This window comes from Zonotrichia albicollis, chromosome 3 (genome assembly GCF_047830755.1).
Source record: "Zonotrichia albicollis isolate bZonAlb1 chromosome 3, bZonAlb1.hap1, whole genome shotgun sequence".
In the NCBI taxonomy this organism is placed as follows: Eukaryota; Metazoa; Chordata; class Aves; order Passeriformes; family Passerellidae; genus Zonotrichia; species Zonotrichia albicollis.
The window spans coordinates 106,046,099-106,069,184 of record NC_133821.1 but is presented as its reverse complement, the minus strand read 5'-3'; the positions used below and the strand labels follow the sequence as shown (position 1 = coordinate 106,069,184).

At 39.0% G+C, this 23,086-nt stretch overlaps 1 protein-coding gene across 1 annotated transcript in view; it reads right to left on the bottom strand.

The window, feature by feature from the left end:
- Positions 1-2,162: 2,162 nt before the first annotated feature.
- Positions 2,163-23,086, bottom strand: part of LOC141728650 (uncharacterized) — a 37,876-nt gene continuing 16,952 nt past the window's right edge. Inside the window, exons 2-4 of the mRNA XM_074538615.1 lie at positions 7,827-7,894; positions 4,441-6,045; positions 2,163-4,357 (exon numbers count right to left, since the gene is read on the bottom strand). Of these exons, the coding sequence (XP_074394716.1) occupies positions 2,892-4,357; positions 4,441-6,045; positions 7,827-7,894 (3,139 nt within the window). The 3' untranslated portion in view covers positions 2,163-2,891. The remainder of the gene's footprint in view (positions 4,358-4,440; positions 6,046-7,826; positions 7,895-23,086) is intronic.

The window sequence follows — 23,086 nt, the reverse complement described above, 5'->3', positions numbered from 1 at the left end:
TTAAACTGAAAGAGGGCAGGCTTAATTTAGCTATTAAAAGCAAATTCTTTACTGTGAGGCCAGTGAGGCACAGGAACAAGTTACTCAGAAAAGTCTTGGCTGTGCTATCCCTGAAAGTGTTCAAAGCCAGATTGAATGGGGCTCTGAGAAACCTGCGTTAGTGGAAATTGTGTCCAGCTGTGGCACAGGGATTGCAATGGGACGGTCTTTAAGGTACCTTCCAACCCAAACCATCCTTTGATTGCAATTTCTGCTCTTTTGATATGGACAGTGCATTGCAAATGGGATAAAGCTCATCTCTCAGAGCTTTCTTGTGTTTCAAACAGACCTAGAGCTCTTGCAGGGTCAATAGAATATCAGTAGCTCTTGTCCCTCAGGAACTTCTTCCTGTTCAGTCTCCTGTTACACTCTGCCTTTTCTAATGTAAATTCATATCTTCCCTAATCCTAAAACTCAAATCCTGCCAGAACACTTCTCCCTCTGGAAAGCATGAGAAAATAGAAGTCATACAAGAGATATGCAGTCCTGTTGCTTACTGCAAAGCAGAAGTCAGGGAGCAAGAAAGGGCTGCAGCTAAGAGGACCCATGTGGTAGAGCAGACTGACCACACACAGCTAATAGCAAGTCCAGAGTCAAAGTTGTGACTTTCTTTTGAACAGACGTAGTTAAGAGGTATAATGGCTAAATTTAGTGATGGAAAATATTTTCTGAGCTCTCTGAAAAATTAATTTTGTTTGCTAGCACTACAAACAGTTGATAAAATCATAAAATATTTTATGGTTTTAAGTCATCAGAGTATTTATGCAGACATTTAAGTCCATTCCTGCTTAGTGAAGCATATGAGTATTTTAGAGTTTTATTTCTACTTTTCTATTCATGCTGGCAATATGAGAAGTGGGCCTGGATGTTAACACAAGAAGGAAACAAGTTTCAGAATTTTCCATTGTGGAAGCAGAACATCTGACGAGTTAATGCAAATAGAAATTGGACAAACTAAGAATGCTAGTCCCTCTGAAGTAAGCAATTGGTTCTGAGAGCAGAACTAAAGAAGCTTATAATTTTTAGAACTTGGACTCCTAACAAGGTAGAGGTTTGTATGGGTGATACAGAAGTGCAATTCCAAGATCCACTTCAGTAAGAATAATAGTAAAAAAAAAAAAAAAATTGCTAGAACTTCCAGTACTCTGTCTCCTGAATAAAGCCTCTCAAAAGAAAACTAAAAAGGATTTCCTAATATTTTGGTGGAATCTCCCTGAACAACTAACTATGACTTGTCCTAGGAAACTCTATAGAGCTCTTTAAAATATTCCTTATTTCAGTGTTCTGTACATAATCCAGTGAAAGCAATTCCTTCTGTGGATCACAGCTGACCTACAGTACCACTTCAGTTTGGGAGCAATGCAATAAAAACAGCTGAAGAATGTGCTGATGAGAAAAGTTATTGAGGGAAGCGTCATGAGGTTTATAGCACCTTCTTAGTTTCCTGGTGCTTAAAATCAGCTGAGCTAGCAAAGCAGAGATCTGCAGCTGGAAATCAAAACCAGCTTTCAAATGCAAGTGTTACTGATATTACAGAGGAACACATCTGAAGAGAAAAGCAGAATATGCCTCTCCAGCACCAAAAATCTGTTCATCATATTATTTTGCCTATACCTAAGCTTTCTGTGTTCCTATTGAAGTATTTGAAGGGATTACAACAGCTATATATTTATATACATATATACATATATTTATATACCTATATACGCAGTCAGATGTATATATAGATCTATATGCAGGTGTATTTCAGGTTCAGAAGAACTTCTTTTTAAAAATTCCATATTGTGTTCAGTGTGACATGGCTGAACTACTTTGATTCCAAGAAATTAAAAGGAATCTTGCAATGAATTTGCGGCTCTCCACTAAAGTTGCATGGACTTCTATAGTCAACATTTGAATAAGGTTTTGCAGCTCACTAAAATGACTCTGATTCCTCTACCCACATGGTTTTTTTCCAAATAACTTCCTAGTCAGTGTGTCAACAAGGTTTTCCAACCATGATTAACAGTGATGAAGAATCAGTTATCTGACAAAGCTATTATATTTTACTGTTTCACGTGGGTCAGAAACACAGAGTTCAGCTCTAAATTTCACTTTCTCACATGTCAGTAGTTGCGCGAGGGCGTACGCGGCCCTAGATCCGGCTAGCTCGAGGGGTGAGAAGGCCAACGCCCCTGCGCATAGGAAGCCAGCCCCCTTTGGCGTCCTGGCCTCAGGCTGGGCTGGTGGAAGAGCTCGGAGTTGCGCACGCGAGACGACAAAGGAGGTGACCACTTGCTGGGGGTGAACAGTTGGTTTATTAGGTGATCCGGAGGCACCAACAAGGAGGGGCACCAACCAGCAAAATGGCCCCGAACAAGGGGAGTGACAAGGTTTTATAGGGAAGGGGAGGAGAGAGGAGGGGAGCCCAGCTATCCAATGGGGCAACTCAAAGGGAGGTACTGAACATAACTGACATGCACCGGAAACCAATAAATACAAAGTAAAGGAGGGGCCCCGGGACCACAGCCAACCACAACCCCCAGAGAGGAGAAGGTTCTCGAAACCTGGGAGGAGTGGGGGGTGATTGACTGTGCCCAGGGAGGAGATAATATCTACTTATAAGGTGGGATGAGGGAGGAGCGGTCATACAAACTGTAACATTAGCAACTAAAAATAGCACGGTAACTAAGCAACTTAACTGACAAGGAGGCAGTGGCGGGAAAAACTGGGGAGAGAGGAACCATTTACAATGAACAAAGGAGGGTACAGTACATAAAATGGGGGAGCAAACTGAGAAACTTAAAACACACTACAACATCTCCCCGTTTCTTAACAAATAAAATAAAGAAAAACAGGAATGTCCGTATAACTCAAAAAGAAGATGTCCGCGGCCGGTCCTGCCAATCTTCGCCTTCTTCGAGCTGGAGTCCGCCAGCCCACAGATGTTCTTGGGGCGGCTCAGTTGACCCCTCCTCGTCCGCAGCTCCTTCGGCCTCTGAGGAGAGGTCTTCCAGCTCGAAAGGTTCCTCTTGGGAAATTGTGGCATGATTGGCAGCCATAGTTGTGGCTCTGGCTATTAATTTTTGGACCAAACCGCGGATCAACATGAACAAAACTAAAAGTATAATCAAACTCAAAACAAGCTTGGAAACTGATTCTACAACTGAACTGGCCCACCCGCTGAGGCCCCAACCCTTGAAGATGTCCCCCAGCCAGTCCGATGTTTCTTGCTTGACCTGATGTACGAGGTCATGGAGTCTCTTTATTGAGTGTCTGGCGTCCTCGGCTCTGGAGGACAGGTTCATGCAGCAGAGGCCCTCAAACTCCTCACAGTGATGGTGATGGAGCAGCAATAGAAAGTCTATTGCTGCCCTGTTCTGGAGTGTCGCCTGCCTTGTTATTTCCTCATCTGTAAGGAGGTCGTATAGCGCGGCTGAAGTAAGATTGGCTTGTTTAGCCACCCAACACTCTAGGCGGCCCAATTCACCTAGAGATTTGGCTACCGATACCCAAGGCAACAAGATGGTAAAGGCAACCGACTTTGAATGGGACCAATGAGTAATTTCATCATCACAGTCCTCAGTGAGATCTTTAAGATCTCTTTTGGATCTGGCCAATTCGGATGTGATGTTGGTCTTTTTCCAATTAATAATTTGGGTGACGTTGGGGGTAAACAGCGTCAGCCGGCCAAAGGTACACGGCCCTCCGACCAGACCAGAGGGGATGCCTGCCCACGCTCGGTCGCCACAAATCAAAAACACCCCCTTTGGAAGGGCATAAGGGGTCCGCTTGGTGGTGGTAGGGCCGACGATCTTCAAAACGGCCCGACACCACCGGTCCGCTTGATATTCTTTCTTTGCTTGCAAGACCACCTCAGTGCCCTTCTCGATGGGGGTAAGAGCATAATCAAACTGAAAACAAATAGTAGAATTGGCGGAACCGAGTAGATGTAATTCTGTGGGCTCGGAGGGCGCAGGATCCAGCCTCGCTACTCCGTCTCTCCAGGCGTTACTGGGTTCAAAACCAGGTAGGAAAGTAAGGCTCCGGGCCAAAATAGGGGAAAAGGTAGACTGAAAGGCAGGGGGGAACTCTCCTGGAGAGAAAGGGATCCCCACAAGGCAGGACGACATCGGGTCCTCTGCAGCGCTGGTGTCCAGGCAGATGCTGTCCTGTCCTAGCGATTGAGCCAAGGCACGCCAGACGTTGACTTTTGGCTGGGGGATGACCCACGGCTCCGTAGGTGGCAGAAGGAGTCCGCAGGTCGTCAGCATCATCATCATCAGACAAGGGTTGGGAGCCAGCGTTGTCAAAGCGGGGGCCATTTGGGGAGATGCAACTGGAATGAAAAGAGAGCGGTAAAAGTATATGGAAATCACAGAAATGGTTCCTCTCCAAACAACCAATTTAAATAAAACATACGAGGGGTAACGGTTGGAGCTGGGGGGGAATAGGAGGAGAGATGGTGTAAGAGGTCAAGGGGTGGAGGAGAAGCTGGAGGAGAGGGTTCTTCCGAAACAGGGGGAAGCTCAGGAGAGAAGGAAGACGGTTGGTGGTGTTGCTTCCTCCGCCGACGCCAACACGCTTGCCGGACCTGTGGTACTGCCTCTGTCTTGGTCCTCTGCTTTGGGACGAAAGGCCTGACCCACTTAGATGGGACCCACTTGGGGCCTGAGGGAGTGGACACGCAAGCGTATCCCCTCCCCCAAGTCACCAGGTCAAAGGGGCCCTCCGTCCGCCAGGTCTCCGGATCCTTTACAAGAACCGGCGGCCTGGCTTTGGGCTGCAGCTGCTGGTGACTGCTGAAATGCCGGACCACTGGAGGATTTTGGCTGTCAAAAGAGCAATTTAGAAAATTGAGAGTGTAAAGAGCTCTTGACAGCCGGACGTGGGGGGTCTCCACCTTCATTGCCGGTTGTTGTCGGGACAGGATCTTTTTGAGGCTCTGGTGGGCCCTTTCCACCATGGCTTGGCCTGTCGGGGAATAAGGGATGCCGGTTTTATGCACTATTCCCCATTGTTGCAGGAAGCTCCGCAGTTCCTTGGAGGTGTACGCAGGGCCGTTATCTGTTTTTAGGACCCTAGGGATGCCCAAGACAGCGAATGCTTGAAGCAGATGCTTCTGAACATCCGCTGCCTTTTCACCTGTGTGGGCAGAAGCGTAGATAGTCCTGGAGAAGGTATCGACTGAGACATGGACGTAACACAATCGACCGAAAGATGGGATGTGTGTTACGTCCATCTGCCACACCTCACAGCTTGCCAGCCCTCGGGGGTTAACCCCCGAGGCCACGGTTGGCATTTGATCATGCTGGCATTGGGGACATGTGGCCACAATCGCCTTGGCCTGCTCCTGCGTCAGATTGAATTGACGAACCAGGCCAGGCGCATTTTGATGGAACAGTTGGTGGCTGATCTTAGCCTGACCGAACACATCTGGGAGAGGGGCCTGCGAAACAGCAGCCGCGGCCAAAGAATCGGCACGACGGTTGCCTTCCGCAATGAACCCAGGCAGGTCTGTGTGTGATCTCACATGCATGACATAGAATGGATGCTCGCGGTGGGAGACCAACTCGACGAGCCTATTCAACAATTCAAATAATCTTTTGTTCGTGACCTCTTGAAGAACTGCTGACTCAGCTCGGGACACTACACCTGCAACATACGCAGAATCTGTGACCAAATTGAAAGGTCCAGGGAATCTCTGGAATGCCCTGACAACTGCGTCCAACTCAGCAACCTGTGGAGAGCCCTCCACAACAGCAACATCGGTCTCCCACTGCTGAGTTTGAGGATCCTTCCAAGTCATCACTGACTTGTGGGATGCTCCAGACGCGTCCGTAAAAACTGTCAAAGCATCCAGCGGCTCCCTGCTCTGAACCTTCTTTAGTGATAATTTAAACTCCGAATTAAATAATTTGTGGGCCGGCCGATCTACTGCGATGCGCCCAGTGTAGCTGTCAAGTGCAAACTGAAGATATTCATTGGTTTGCAGCAGTTCTTCAAAGGTCTTTAACTTAAAACACACTACAACAAGTAGTAAAATCACATTGTCAGTAGAAATAAAGCACCTGAAAAAAGCTTTGAAGATTTCTATCTGTAATTGGCATATCAAATACCAATTATGCAAACACTGTCAATTCAGGAGTTTAACAAGTTGTGCACTATTGAGGGCACACATTTAAATTATACAAGTAATAGGTACAGTAGAAAGGAAGAAAAAGAGAAATAGGGAAATGATCACAGTAATCACAAAGAGTTGCTGGGAACTTTCAAAGAACTGCTAGGAACTTTTCCAGTTATACCATGGTATTTTTGAGATATAGTATTGTAACTGTTTTGGTAATGCAAATCATAAGCAAAAGAAAGAAATATTTATTGTGTTCACTTTAGTCACATATGTAGCAGATCATGCAGAGGATCAGGTAATTATGCTTTCCTTCTTCACCTGGGACAGATCTTCTGTGGATCAACAAATAATTGGTGGATGTCAATGGTTATTTGATCAGTTATATTGTACTGTTATATAGGAAGTGTACAATATTCTTCTATGCAAAAAAGTTCTGTGAGAACCTCAAGGATGATTTGCATTGATGAATGAAAATAAATACATAACTGCAGTTGTAAAAGAAGATTTTAAATGCACACTAAGGTAAATGCTGTTTTCATCGGCATAATGTTCTGCAGAGCATTCTTTGCATAGAAGGCTTTCATTATTTTCCTATAAAAGCTATCTGTCACTCAGTAACAAATTAAGATTCCAATATTCACTCTATTTTTTCTTTCTTTACTGTTATTTTTTATAACCTGATACAGAGGAATTTTTGAATCATAAAGAAAGACAAGAGCTATTGCTTCATAGCTTTGAGTATTTAAAATAGCAACGATATTTGGATATGCTTCCACTATACTAAATCGTAGATGAGAACATTAGCTCCTTTCTATTGTGAATTCCTTTGTTTGTGTTCCTAAGTATAAATAATGTGAAGTAGTATGACTACAAATAATATAATCATGCATTAGTTCACTGGCAAAAGGAATCATAGGACTGCCTTACTAAGGCTGACATCTCCACTTTTTCCCTTGGACACCCTCCATTTAACAAAGGGCAAATCCTGTATTTATCTTTCTGACAGCCCTCAGCACAAAGCCCAATGTCTGCAGGAGCTGGCCTTTAGGCTGGAGAAGCCTCTGGAAGTGGGTAGTCTCTGTTTTGAGACGACTTGTTAATGTAATTCTTTTCACACTTTAACAAAACATATCCCTGTGAGATGTTCAAAACACTCTTAAAAGGAGGTGGGAACTTTCTCTAAAACAGTAGAAATCTGTAGATAAAGGACTGCACATAAATTTTTTGTAAATTGACTATTTTGCTAAGTTCTTTTTGGTGACCCTATCACAATGGCAGATGTGAGGATGTGAGGCAAAAAGATGGAACTTAGAAAAGGCAAACCTTTTTTCACAGGAAATTGCATTACTCCACTGGCCAGCATGAGCTTTCAACACCTCCATGCAATGTTGCAGACATTACTTGATTTAAAGAATGATGGAATTATCTAGGTTGAAAAAGGCTTTTAAGACCATTGAGTCCAATCATCACCAAACACACCACTAAGCCATGTCTCTAAGCACCACATCTACATGATATTAGAACACTTTTAAAGAGCTTGTCAGGACTGCCAGTCTCATACACACTATATGGTCAACAGTGCTCCTGCATTAAGGAAAGTATTGCATCATTTCTGTACAGAAAAACACACACAAAGGTTACTGAGCCCCACCCAGCTGTCTTCAGGAGGTGGTCACACAATAAGCAGCGTCCATGTCCAGAGGAACTCCTGGCCTGTCAAAGCTGTTGTGCCATTTCAATCGCCAGCTACAAAGAAGACAAGAAAGAAAGAAAGACAAAAGCAAGGTGAGTAAGCATGATGGAGCAGAGATAAAATGGAGCAACAAGTGTACTTGGAGTGTGAGAGGGTGCTCATTAGGGGAAAGAAAGAAAAACATAAGACAGAAACCTGCACCAATGATCAAGTGGAAAAGCAACACAAAATGGAAAGAACAGCAGAAAAATACTGTTGGGGAAACAAAGCGCAATGAATTGAGGTACAAAACATTTGAAGGACAACAGCGGCCAAAAAGGCAAATATATATTGTGTGCCCATGACAACAGTCACCACCAAACTTTCTCATGACATGACAGACTTCATACTTTTGAAAACACTTTTTCAAGTAAATTGTTTTGCCATGTTATAAATCCCAACAAATTAAAAAAAAAATTTAGGGCCATTAAAGATAAAACTAACAATAGAAGTGAGGCTGTTCTGAAGAACAAGCAGTTTCCCTCTGACAGTAAAGCAAAAAAAGTAATAAAGTTTTTTTAAACATTAATCTCCTAAGAAGTTTTACACTAAAAGCATGAAAATACTGTAGTGTTTAGGGGAAAAAGGAGTTAACAAAAATTTTTCCCCACCCCAGATAATTCCTGTATTAGAAATAGACAATTTGATATTTAAAGAAGAGTGCCAAGGAAAAGCATTGTGCCTAATCCCATATGGAACCTCATACTATATGCATTTTTTAAAAATATCTGATATAGTATGTTGATTAGGGAGATTTAAACACTTTGAGAAACAACATTCTGTTTAAACAATATCCTAATTTATAAATATTAGGAATCTGAGGAGTCCTCTGAGATTTTAACAGGGGAATTAATTTCTCAAGTATAACCTGGTACAGGGATACAGCCCCAGTTTCCATAAAATATTTTTTATTTTTTTTTTCTCCACTGCTTATAATTATAGTAATTTCCTGCTGGGCACATAGTGCAGTGTGTGTATAAATGTAGAGTTAGAGGCAGGATGGAAGGAATTAAAACAAAAAATAAAGTACACTTGACGCTTTTCCACCTGAAAGAAGCCTAGTTACTTGCCTAAACTTCAGGACTCATCTCTTTAGTTTTGCTCAACAGCTCTACTGATGTCCATGGAAATTCCAAACATGGAATGAAAACAGAATAGAGCTTATTGTAATTTAAAACAGTTTATAAATTATAAAGCAAATAATAAAGTAGCATTTGTAAAGTATTTCTAATTGCAACCATTGCAGATCACACCATTCTTAATTTGCTTTCACAAGCATGAAGGCAGAAGTCACCCAAGTTGATGAACAGAATTCAATGCAAAATAATATAAATTTGTATTTTAAAGGTTTTAAAAGCTGTATATCTCTTCTATCTCTTGGCTGTATATCCCTTCTTCACAAGTGACAGCCAGGAATTGTCAGATGATGCATATTATCTCTGCTAATGATGTCGCCAGTGTACTTTTTTATGTGCAATATATTAATCATTTTGTTTATAAGCTGACTGTCCAGGAAAAAAAAGGGTCAAGTTGCCTGACTAAAAACCCAAGAAGATAAAACAAATGGACAGAGCAGATATTAAACAGTTATTTAAAAAGATCTTATCAGTCATTAACCAGTTTCGGTGGTTTTATCTGATTGCTGTGCCAGTTAATACGTCTGGAACTCTTATAGCGTAAAAAAAATGAAAAGGGAGAGTTGAATCATTTATATATGTCTATTTCCAGCCAAAATTAATGAGAAAGGAGGCAGATTTTAACCTGACTTCAAATGAATGTGAACTAATTTATTGGATGTTCTTTTCAATTTTCTTTTTGGTAAGAAGCTGAGAAATGTGGGATGAAAAAATAGAAAATATTGAACTGCAAATTTGACTAATTTCTTTTGCTTCAGCTGTGTTTTTTTTGTTCAGTGACACATCTTTCAGAAATTTTGTAAACTCTCAATAAATTTTTTTTAAAGACCTGGCAAATATAGCCATGTCTGGTCTTTCAGGTGGGTTGTCCACACTGTCAAATTAAATGGCTTTTGGATATGGAAAATTGTAGCTAATGGTGATCTAGACTGGAATACAGGAGAAGAAAGGACTTTGAGCCAATCTGATGTTGGAGACATCATAAGCAAGATGCAGTGAGACGGCACTGGAGAGATTTCTAACCTTCATTAGATGATGCAACTCCCGAATAGGCAAAATCAGTGAATCTATTTATACTTTTTACTAAGTTTAAACGTTTTCAGTTGACAGTGTACCTGAGTCTGAGCAAAATTGTTGTTGCTGGCTCTGTCTGACAGCTCTATTTTGCATTCACCACATGCTGTAGTGAGATTTAATAGCCCATCACTGCATCTACTCAACATCAAGGCAAAGATGAACTTCATTACTGAGTGAAGAAGGTACATGCAAATCAATCTTTTCCAAGCATTTGTAATAAAACAAATTGCTCAGAGGCATGGGCCCCAAACAAATTAATTAATTTTGTTACAGTGATACCTACAACGGTCCCTGACACCTAATATTTGTGGTGAGTTTTTACAAAAATTACCTTTCTTCAATGATTATCTCTGACTGGAAAATGTTCTGAGTAACCTGATATATTGTACCAGTCTTTAATAAGGGCTTTTGGCTAGAAATGGACTAGAGGTCCATTTCAATCTCAACACTTCTTTGATTTTGTGATTCTATTATGATGATTTATTGTGATAAATTATAATTACATATGTTGATAATTATTATTAAGGAGGAATATGCAAACATTTAGTGTTCATGGGTGTGTGGATCAGTGTGTGTGCAGGCACAGATTTTTTGCACATAGACCCCTGAAGAGATACTGGTCCCCTGAGTGCCAGAGATACTGGCATTCCTGAAATGCAGACAGGGATATTGCCATGAAAGTTTGGGTTATAAAAAGGGCTGATGTGGCTGGCGAGACAGACTTGGGGGTGGGAAATCAGAGGCTCCCTGTTTTCTGACAATCTGGGAGGAACCTTCCCCTTCAGCTTGCAGGCCAAAGGAGACGGAGGGCCTTGCTGCTGGGACAGGCTCCCCTGTGTGAGGCATGGGCCAGCTCCCCATCTCCATCAGGCACCATTCCCTCCTTCCTCCTCAATAGGTGATGGTGATGGAAACAATGAGACAATACATAAACACCAGAAGAATTTTTTGTCCAAAGCGAAATAAGAACTGATTTAATCTGTCTCCTGTCTGTGTCTCATTACAATTAAGCTGTATTGAAAATTCAAAATGTTTAGCAATGTCATAGTTTAATTACTATTTAGTGGGAATGAAACTGCATATAAATGCACAATTTTCAGGGAAAGTCAGCTTTTGGATGGTATGCTAAGGGCTGGGTGATTTTCAACATTTACTCTGTGGAAAGAGAAATTCATTATAGAATGGAAAATCGAGCATATTTTGAGAATGTGCAAAGGTATACCACTAAGTAGAAAGATACACTGAAAGCAATAATTACACTGAGCTCAGGTTTCTAGCCACAAGTGTGAACTTTCTCCAAAATACTCCCGTGGCTGCACAATCCCTAAACCTCAGCATTCCTTTTTTGTTTAGTAAATCACTGTGAAGTCTATTGCCTAATGTACCCTTCATGCTTTTCAAACACTTTGTCCTCATAGGAAATAACTACTTCATCCTTCCAACTGATGAGCTAGACTGGATCATTGTTCCAGCTGAGTTCAAAGAATAATTACATCCTGAAAAGGAAAAGCTATAAAACACCAGCCCTTTGAAAAAACAGGAAACTTCTCAGTCATCATGTAAGGATGCTCTGTGTGCAACATGAATAGGCATCAAGAGTTTTGATGTGATGTGTTTTGATAATTTATGGCAGAATTTTGTGTCCCACATACGCGAGCTCCCAAATGTTCACTTCTCACTTTTCCTCAGATGACTTTTGCCTTCAAAGCACCCACTGTTGGAGAAAGAGCTTGTGGCTCAGGTTCATGTGGGGAAACCTGCAGCTGGATTCAAATAAATCATTTTATCAGTTGTCTTCTTCATCTGCCAACTAATAAAGTACCTTTCTGTTTCAATTTTCTTTTAACATCAGAAAGCAAATCTGTCATTTTAAACAGCTTAAGTAAAGGTGAAATATATGTTATCTGTAAGAACTTAAGTCAAAAATGGGCATGTGCACTACATATGCATTCCAAAAAGAGCATATGATTTTAAAATCTAGAAATCCCCTAATGTCAGAATCCTCTGATGGAAGCTTCAAATTAATCTAAGAAAAGAATAAATAATATTTAAGATAATTTGAGAAGTCATCTACTCTGGAATATTTCAGTATTTTCTGTCATTAATTAGAGCAAACACAAGCATTAATTAACCTGCATTTCCAGAATTATTTTGTCATGTTTTTATATTTCTTTCAGTTTTCTGTAGTTCCTAACCACTGGAAAGCTAAGTATTGAAATTTTCCTTTGCAAATATTGTTCACTATATATTAGGTCCATTTATAATAACTGCTCACATTGGGACAGTGATGTAGGTGTGATCATACAATCTACATTCAGATCTCAGCTTTGAGAACCAGGCTCCCAGGACAAAATTCAGTGCTACTGTTGCTCCTTTAGTGGTTTGATCTATTTACCGATATTTAAAGTTCAATGATCACAACATTATATCATCTTCTCAGAGGACATTAAACCAAATGCAAATAGAAAGCAAGTCTGTATGATTGGTCAGAAAATATTTTGAATTTTCTTTATGTATTATTCAATAATTGATTCAGGATACTACTTTACTGATGCAGCTTGTAAACAAAAAAAAATGAAAATGAACATGTACAGAAGTTAGTAGAAATATAAGAAAAAAATTGCTTTCAACTCAAGAATTAAATAAGTTAATAACTTTATGTTAAAGTATTTCTGCTACTTCTGAGTTGTTTGAACTCATTCTCTAGGGTAGTTCAGGCCAACAGGTCTTACAATTTTCATTATGTTTCATTATGGAAGCACTTTTCAGACACATTATCCATGATCAGTGGACTACATTAGTCTACTGGTTTACTGGTCTACTTTATCAGTCTACTGGTTTATTAGTCTACTAGTTTAGTGGCCCTTGCTTTAAATGATGTGTTGCACTTGAGTATTTCTGAATAAAAGCCACACACAAGAAACATTCCTGAAGCACTTGCACCAGTGCCTTCAGGATACACCCTCACAACAACCAGCGCCAATGCCCAAAGGGACTCCTGGCTTTTCAGAACCGCTCTGCCTTTTCAGCTCTCAGCTACAAAGAAGGACTCAGATTTCTGTCTTGGACAAACAGTGCCACGCAACATTATCTTTATCTGTTGCAGAAGATAGAACCAAATCTACCCAAAAGAAAAATTGAATTGATGCATCCAGAGTCACTCTGTATTTCCAATACAGGGCTTACACGGCTTTTCTCACTTTAATTTTGTTTGCTAAAATATCTGTTACAGGCCTGGGTTTTAAAAAACTAAATTGAAAAGATATTGATAGGAATCACACAATATATATTTACAATGAGCAGAATAAAAGTTTGTTTTATAATAACTATCTGCAAGATGAATATCTTAAAATATTTTCCCTTTTCTGTATAAATGACACTTCTCAGATTTTTCTTAGCACCCTGAACGCAATTTCCTAGAATCTTAGCCATCTCATAGTAACATAAACACAATTTATCCTGTTCTGCCTCAAACTGGGCACTGTACAGTGCTTTCTTAAATGCTCTAAACTTATCCAACTAAAAAAGTTTGAAACCAAAAGGAAATCCTTTACAGAGACATAGAAATTAAAAGAAAATAACTTATTAGGCCTTGGTCCAAACTATCCTAACAACTATGCAGACTTTCATTGCACCACTGAGCTTTGCATCCAGTCTTTGGGGCTACAAACTGTAGCAAATTGAAGCAAATCTTTACCTCTTGATAGAATTCACTAATGCTTCCTTTAAATGTCTGAAAATTTAAATTATTATTAAAACTACCAGGCACTATAGTGCTTGCTATTTTGCTCAATCAGAATCCCACCATGAGAATTTGGTGTACTGAGTTTTTTATCAGTACTTTGAAATATTAAAATGCTTTCTGGTATTGAATCTTTTAAAAATTAATTATATTGAAGCAAAGTGGAGCAGAAGATAACTGTCAGAAAACTTGATTTTAAAACTGCATGACAAAACAAACCAGGGTATCTATCATAAGCTTGATTTAATACAATTTTTTCTTCAGGTTTTTTCCCCAGTAGTGTAATAAGCTAGAGAGCTATCTGTGCTTTTGAGAATTATGCACATGTGGGTTTCTAAAACAAAAATGTTTGGGGCCTTTCAATTTTGGTGAGACAAGATTCAGATATCGTGAAGCTTGTTAACAGAGATTGCAGAGCCTGGCGTTTCTGTTTTCCATGATTTGTGAGTTGTCCTATTGGACGTGTTGCAAGAGCACCTTCACCTCCTGTGACACTCTGGTCAGTTATTTCCTTTGGTTTTAATCAAGGTTATTAAAACAAAGCAAACTTTGTACTACTAGCTTTGGATTATACACCAAGAAATGTACAATTAAATGAGTTCTGGCCTAATATATATAGCACATATCCTATTTCCCCCTCTTTTATATGCTGTCTCAGCTAGGAGAATATGGAACTCTTAAGTTCTCTTGCAAGATGCCATATATATTTTGAAGAATGATGATTTTCTTTTTAATTGAGGGTTTAATATATGAAAACACCACACATATTATTCAAATCACAGCATAAAAATAAATTCAAAGGCAAAATTCAAGGTCAACATACTAGCAGTTCAGGAATTCTGTGTTAGTCATAGCAATGACAAGAAGGAAATATTTCACTCATTTTAAGTGAGATGTTGGCTTGCTTGAGAATGATATGGAACACTAAAACTCCCAAAAATATATCCACACAGCTCCTGGACCTGCTGTGTTACAGAAAATATTTTTATTAGCACCCATCACACAAAATATACCTTATCCTGTCAGGAAATTAAACCAAATTATGTGATAGAGCTTTTTATTTTTATATTGGCACAAGTTCTGCACAAAGTCTGATTCATTTGGAGTGTAGCAACTTGCAAACATATGGCCCTTTCACCAAAGTAGACACAAGGATGTTTTTAGAACCATAATGTTCTGAAAGCAAGGCAAATATTCTTTGGAATATATATAGCAGAAAATCCAACATTGCTACTTCAAATATTTCTGTCAAGCAAGATGATATTCTTGCCAAAGCAGCACCAATGCTTTCATAAGCACCAACCCAGAATTATCACTGATTTATACAAATGTTGTGTTGTTTACTTGTGTCCTGGTGAGATACCCAGTTCAAGTTGGATGTAAAATCATTCACCATTATGTGGAAAGGAGGACCCTAATTCCACCAGTTCTGCTCTCTTCAAGCTTTGCACAGTCTTCAGGCTGTAAAATTGGCTTGTGCCTTTCTTTGACCCTCTCTGTTAATCCAGCCAGCTCCCTAGTCCTGAAATCCTCATAAAACATTTACTTATGTCCTAAAAATGCTCTGTATGAGAGAAATCTGCAGCAAAGACTCTGCAATCCACTGCCAAAATTCTGTAAGGAGTTAAGAGCTGACTGTGAGGGCTTGTCTACTTCCAGAGCCAGGAGCAAAATCTTTGTCACAGGAAATAAGAAAATGCATCAACAGCTTAAATTATCTTCCAACAGAAGTGCTTTGCCATGGGGAGGTAATTTATCTTCCAGCAGGAGTGCCTTGCCATGGGGAGATACACTGAATGCCAGACACTGTCACACCAAAATCTGAAGCAATTTCATAGCTGGCCTTTCAATATGCAAAAATGATATATTCAAACTTTTGTTCAAGGACCTCTTAAGGATTTACAGAAAAAGTGGAGCCTGGAGCACTCCTGATTGCAGCCACAAGTGTCAAGGGCAAAAAGGTAGCATGATGTCAGAGAAACAGCATGTCATGAAGTCTTCTGCCGGGGCTGCCCCCAGCCCTGGCCATGGCACCAGAGCTGCCAGCCGCTGTCCTGCGGTGCCCCAGCAATGCCAGCCTGCAGCTTCCTCTCCATTCCTGTAGGCAGGAGACCTCCTGCATGGACCCCCTCCTCCCACAGCGTGTGCTGCAGCTGCTCTCCATCCCTGCCTCTGGCTCCCACCTTTTGTCCTGTGTGGGCCTGGCCCTTGCTCACTGCTCAGTGGGCCTGGCATGGCTGTACACAGGCATGGCCAAAGGTTAGGCCAAGTCTGCAGACAACAACCTTCTTTCCTTAAAATCACTTTTGCAATGGGTATATTTCAGGACAATCTTTGTGCTTGTCTATTAAGTGGAAGAAGCTTAGACAACATTTTCCAGAATCATAAGGTGATGTAAAATTATTCAAGGTAACTCTCAGTAAAAATCTCTATGGTGAGCAATAACTTAGACTGCTTATTAGTGCAAGCAAAAAAGATTTCTTTCAGAGGGTGAAGGAGAAATTCAACAAAAGCTGATTGATAGTTGAATTAATCTGCCTGTTATATAGTCTTTTGACTCAGATCAGCAAATTTCATAATCAAACTGACAACTGTGTATTTTAGACTGTTTCTTTGTATAGTAGAAACTGAAGAACTGGAGTACAGAGGGAGGAGTAGTAGTAAATGACAAAAAATTGGCCTAGAATTAAGTGATGAGTGGGTGAAGTTGGCACAAGTTTTATTAAATTTTTTTTGGAAATTCATAGCAGGAAAAAACTACGTAGCATTAAATGCATTGATCATATAAATACAATAGATACTGTAATTATTGTACCAAAGAAGGGAAAATAATTCAAGGAGGCGAAGTTGGGGCAACAGAACAATAAATTAACTTAGTGCTACAAATTAAAAACTCAGTTGAAGAAAAGTAACCAAGAATGCACCGTAAGGGAGATGAAGGGATTGGAAAAAGAAGATAAACAATTAAGAAATTTGATGCTCATGAAAATGTAGAAAAAGCACTAATAAAGAAAATAAGAAGTTGGTACAAAGATTAGTCATAAAGGCACTAAGACAACAACTTGGTTATTATGTGTGTCACAGACCAGGCTTTGGTTGAAATAGAGAATGTAGGTGTTGATTGACAATCCAGTTAAGTCAATGGACATATTCCTTGTGAGTAGTAAAGACTTTTGGGATAGGAGTTCAGGTATTGGGCTATGCCCAAATGTCAAAGAAAAGTCTTGTTAGGAAAAACGGTTCAAGAACTAAATCAAATGGAAGATAAATAATTGCCCTTCCTAATGACAGATTATGGAGCCTTGAGCAGTACCTCAATTATTGGATGCTCTAGTGGTAAAACCCTATGTGTAAGGACATGTTCTGGTTAGAGATCAGATTGCATGTTTCCAACCAGAAATGTTTCCATTTAGAAGTGGGAAAAGATGATTACTGCTAAAGTAGAGGCTGTCAGTATTAAGTGTTGTGTAAAACAAGACTAGTGCAAATATTAATTCATATATTCACATATAATTATATGCATAGAGAAGCAGGTTTCCAGGGGGTAGATTTTTCTTTCAATCCAAATATTTTTTCTCTAAAATAAATGGAAAAGTGTTTCTATGACTCTCCATTATATAAGATTCTATGAATTCCCATTATATAGAAATTACACGGGCATTTGAAGTTTGCTAAGTTCTGAACTTTTCTACTCTTATTGGCTGATAATAGTATTTTTAATTTAACATTGCTTTTTCCAAAAGGGAATATTATTCCCAAGTCCTCTTTTTTTCCCCTGTCAAAATGATTTGAGTGGTATAGGTTTGTTAAGAAAAACCTCATGCTATTACATGTATAACTAGTTTATTAGCTATTTTACAGTTCTTGTGGCTTCTTTTAAGGTTCTAGGTTATAATTAAATAGCCCCTAGTAAATATTTGAATGCCAGTAGTTTATTTATATGCCATTTCAAGTGGTCAGATTTTTATCGCAAGTCTCCAAATATTTTGTATGCGAGTCTATTGCTGAGAAAAGTCACTACATGGAAAAACTGAAAGCTTCAACCTCTTATGAATGTTGAAGATATCTTGAGCTCGTCAGCTGACATCTTCTTCCTCAGAAACAAGCTAATAACTTAAATAATTCCCCAGCTTCTTTTTAAAAAGACTGAGCACACATTTTAACACATCTGACCATATGGTATGATTCTGATTTTCCTTGCTGAATGACCTCAATTCAGCAGATAAAAGTATTAGAAAATTGCCAGTGAATATAATTTATTCACTGATTTTCTGAATTCATTTTCCAAGGAATATAACCAAAGTATAGTGAAGCAAAAGTTATCCTGAATCTATGGCTTATTTTTTTTATAATCTACCTTTATGAAAATTGTACTCATAATTGTACTCTTTTGGAAAGTACAAGCCTAAATTTCTTTTTCTAATAATGGAAAATACTGTCTTTCATTATCAAAATAATATTAGAAATAATCTGGGAAATGTAATATTCTTCTCTTGCATTTTTTTTCCTCTTGATGCTTTTACCCTCAAGACCTTTTTCTAATACCAGTTTTGGGTCTCTAATACCATTTTTGCAAGCTCCATATGATAACTAGTTGTTGGGCACTGACACTTTTCCTTTACTCTGAATACCATGTGCAATGATTAATGTAGAACTTTTCTTAAAGTCTTACAATCTTTTTGTTTCTAAGGACGAGTAGCTGAAGTAAGAGTTTTATCCTTATATTTTTAACTGTTTGTAAACTTTTTTTCTTGTATGTTTTACCACATTCTCTGCCCAGATAGAATTGGAATGACCATCCTGCTGGGAACTCAGCTAACTCATTGCCTTCTCTACTACAAAATTAACTGGACTTCTTATTCCTTTCTTTTTTTTCTTTCCCACTAACTGTGCTTATAATATGAAAGTTACAGCCATTATAGACTTGTGCTGAGGGCAACTCTCTTTTCAGTTTTCTTGCAGTCCAGTAGAACTGCTCCCAGACTCTTGAGAAGTTCAAGGTTTCACAGATATTCTCAGTGCCTTGCATCACAGTAGGCAGCAACATGTTTCTCTTGAGCATTGACATAGCCATTCATCCTTTCAGACTGGTTGCAATGGAAAATTACACTATTTTCATCTTTTATATCTGAAAACGTGAGAAGAAATATATGTTGGAAACTGCTCATGCAAAAAACCTTGAAATGCAAACCCACCAGGGATTCTGAGCAAGAGAAAATCCTAACAATCCAATCAGTAGTGCTTCCTGTTTTAAAGTGTTACTAAAATGTATTTTATTGACTGTGTAGCTTTATTCAGAGCCCTGTCATTTGAGGTGTATTTTAGCAATAAAATTTACAAAGATAATTTGCTAGCACATTCCTTACTTATCACAAGTTCTTCCAAGCAACTGTTAAGCAATTCACCAGAGGACAGAGAAGCAGATGTTCTGAACTCAGAGACCATAAGTATCAGTCCCCATTGTCTAGTTTATAGAATGCTTCTGCTTCATCTTCTGTGTCAGGTCAGCTTATAGAACTTCTGTATCTGTGCACTTGCTTGCTAGATTGTACTTCTGCCAATGAATCTTTATCAGGCAAGTGGTCGTGTCCTGTACAGGTAAGTTTAATTTGCAGCACAAACCAAGATATACAAAGCAGTAGAAGAACATGAAGAACTGCCTCACCGCTGAAAGAGGAAAACTTACAGGTCTTTCTGTAAGGGAGATGAATCTTGATAGTAGGTCAAAAGAAAGAAATGTGTTTGGGTAGATTTTAGTGGCGTATGAGCATGAAGACTAGCAATGGGAGATGAATGTGGAAATCTGAAGATGATTACAGAGTAGAGTAGATTATAGATCATGGATCAGACTGGATTATGGGCAAGAAGGTAGGGAGGGAGCTGTAAGAATTGCACATGGCACAATTGATGAGAAATAGACTGATGGGATATAAAGTGATAAAAATGGGTACCCTCGTATGCTCAGCCCAAACCATGCTTCATCTAAATATGTGGTTGAACTGAGCTGTGCTGGACACTTAGGAAAAGGGTGCAGGGGACATCAGATTTAAGTTGACATCAGGAAGGCAGATTTAGTGCAGGCTATGAGCTCTACTACTGAGGTGAATCCACACCCCTACCATGGCACAGGCTTAGATGAACGCCTTCAGTCCTGCAGACCTTACACTTCCACTGACAATCTAAGTGCTATGACACAGCCTTTCATCATCACATTCAACTCACAGCCTCCTTTTCTGCCTTACATCCTTAACCCACTGCTGTCCCAACTCATTCTGCACATAACCCATTTGTTGGGACAACCTAGCCCACAAATCTTTGTCCCTTTGGTGTATCTCCCTTCCAGCTCTCTCCCTCCCATTCCCACCCTACTGATTCTACAGGATGGATAGGCTGGGAGAACCAGTCTTTTAATATCGAGTGCACTCAAAGTTTCTGAGTGCATAATTCTTAGAAATGAATAGTGGAATTAGAGCTAGGTTATGGTTGATCTGTCAGCATTCATCAAAAACCATGAAATATTAGCTATACAGAAGACATTGCAACCCTGTGAATCAGATACAATTTTATCCTCAGAGTTTGCATAAATTGTTAATATTTGAAAGCAATGTAAAATAGAGAGGAAGAAACTCTTCCAGAACAAGTTCAGACCAATAATAGAAATATTCAGTGCATTTTTTATATGTTGTGAGAAACTTGCTTGTAGATCAACCCTCATTATAAAAAGGAGTTGCCACATTTTGTTACCTTTCCTAGAGAGAGGCATGTAACATCATTTATTCTATGATTTGTTAAACTTCAGATTTACATTTTGGTTTGCTCAGGCAGTTTCCAGCATTTCAGATTATTGCCTGTGACTCTTCATTTTAACATCACTCTGTGGAGCTTGAGAACTGGATTGCTACACATTGCCTGTGACACTCATTAGCCTCCTCAGAGCACTTGGCCCAGTGCCTGTGCATCCTGTGGCTGTGAATCAAACACAGCTCACTGGACTCAGTGTCAATCTGCCGTGTCCTGCTTCAGAATAGCCATGTTGAAATAAACCACTCACTGATTTTTCTTATCATTTGGAAAGGGAAGACATAGACAGACAAAATAACTTCACGTTTGCTTTTCATCAGCAAACAGGTTGGTATAACTTGGTCAAGTTAAAAGGGAAAAAGTAAAATATTTACAACAAATTTTGGTTGCTCGACTGTGGATATCTGGTAGGAAGTAGTGAGGCATGAAGTGTGGCATAAAGGATCCTGAAATGCTACATGAGGATTGTTTTAAATCATGAACATTTAAAAAAACCCCCAAAACTGAAACAAGGGCCATATTATTTTCACACCATAGGAATGAGTGTATTAGAAAAATAGAGAATTAGATGGCTCAATCACTTTGAATAAGTACTCCTAGCTTCCAGCCAAGGTAATGTATACTATTTTCCTGGATAACTGCCACATGTTCTCACATAATTTTTTAAAAACTGTGATATTTATTTGAATGTCAAGATGGGCTGCACTGTATAATGAGATTTTATAGAATTTTTAGGATTTAACTTCACATAACATGATTAACAATCAAAGTTGAAATGAAAAATTAAGAAAACAGTTTTAGTGAAAAGAGCACATTCCAGCCTATCAGTAACAAAGGTAATACATGGACAAAGCATAGCAAAAATTAGACATAGACAACCAGGTAAAATGAAACACAGAACTCTTTCCTGCAGATAGTTAATTTACTGGACTATATTCTCTAAGGGTTGCCAAAATACCTATGGAGGCTCCTGGGAAGGACAAGTAATCCTCACTAATCATGTCTGGGGTGGGTAAGGTATTAGGAATCCGGGCTGATTGGGATTTCATCCACAGGCTGTATAGGCAGCTGATAATTTCAAGAAACTTCCCATCCCCCCAAAAATGAGGAATAACAAAGCCCACAGCTGCACTGGATGATGATATTTCAGTGGCTTGTCCCAGGAAAAGCCATTGCTGCATTTAGCTCAGTCAGATTTAAGTAGACAATATGGTTCAAGAATTGCATGGAGCTAGTGCAGTCTATTTCAGCACATGGCCATTATTATATAACTAGGGAAAAGCTTTGTATTTTTTAAAGTTATGGTAAAACTGAGATCTAGAACCAAGCATAAAAGCTGTAGCCTGCTTTATTTTTTGTTGCTGTACATGTCTATATTTCACAAAATCAGAAACACTGGTGCTTGTATCAGGGATCAATTAAAACTGAAGGAGAAGATTTCTGAGTTTTCTGAATCTCAGTGTGAGAATTGAGACTGTAATAATAGTTTTGCCCTTTTTAAAAAAAAAAAAATTAGAATTCATCTTGCATTTTGTTATCTACACACAGGTCTCCTGGCTTATTCTCTGACACAATATGCTATATTTTCACATGCAACACAGAAGCATATTTATTATTGTAGTATTTAGTGGTGGTAAAATATAATGTATAGTTTGAAAGAGGGACAATATTGAACAAAACACTTTCTTCTGGAAGATACTTGCCAAATTGAAACATTTTATAATGTGAATGTGAAGAGCACTATGCTTACATCAGTTGGAAAAGCACATTCTTATACCGCAATAGTTGACATAATAGCAGACTGTACAAGAAAATGTACAGGCTGGGAGAAAATGTAGTTTAAATTGTTTTAAAAAAGATGCTGGCAGCCTTAGGATGCTGACATTAGAAATGAGAGTGCAAAGGCGTTATGGATATAGATAAAGCTGGCTGTTATGCATACAGAAGGTTGACTTATCCCAGTGTCAGATTCCCTGACATGTTAAATCTGTTCAAGTAGAAGGAAAAGAAAAAAAGAGTAAAGCTCACAGAAATGATGTTTTTGTGTGGAATAAAGAACTCTGTGTACCCTTGCCTGTGTCTGTTATTTCACACTATTAGAAAAAAAAAAAGAAAGTTAGTTAACAAATGGAATGTTAAAAGGAGGTTAAGAACACAGTATTTTTCTAGATGAATAAATTGAGACAGCATAATTAAATGAATCATCACAGACTGTGTAAGAAAAGATTTGAATTAATGGAATCTACATCTACTTATTTTATTGAATTGAAGTGTGAACAGGTAAAAAGTCAAAGAATGCTTAATTTAATGCAATTAAATTTGTCTCAGTTATCCATCAAGGTGGTTCTCTAATTGTAATTTTCTTCTTTTCAATATTTAAGCTATACTGAAAGATTAAACCAACCTTTTATCAATCAGTATCATTGAGAATAGACATAAGCTGTCTTCAC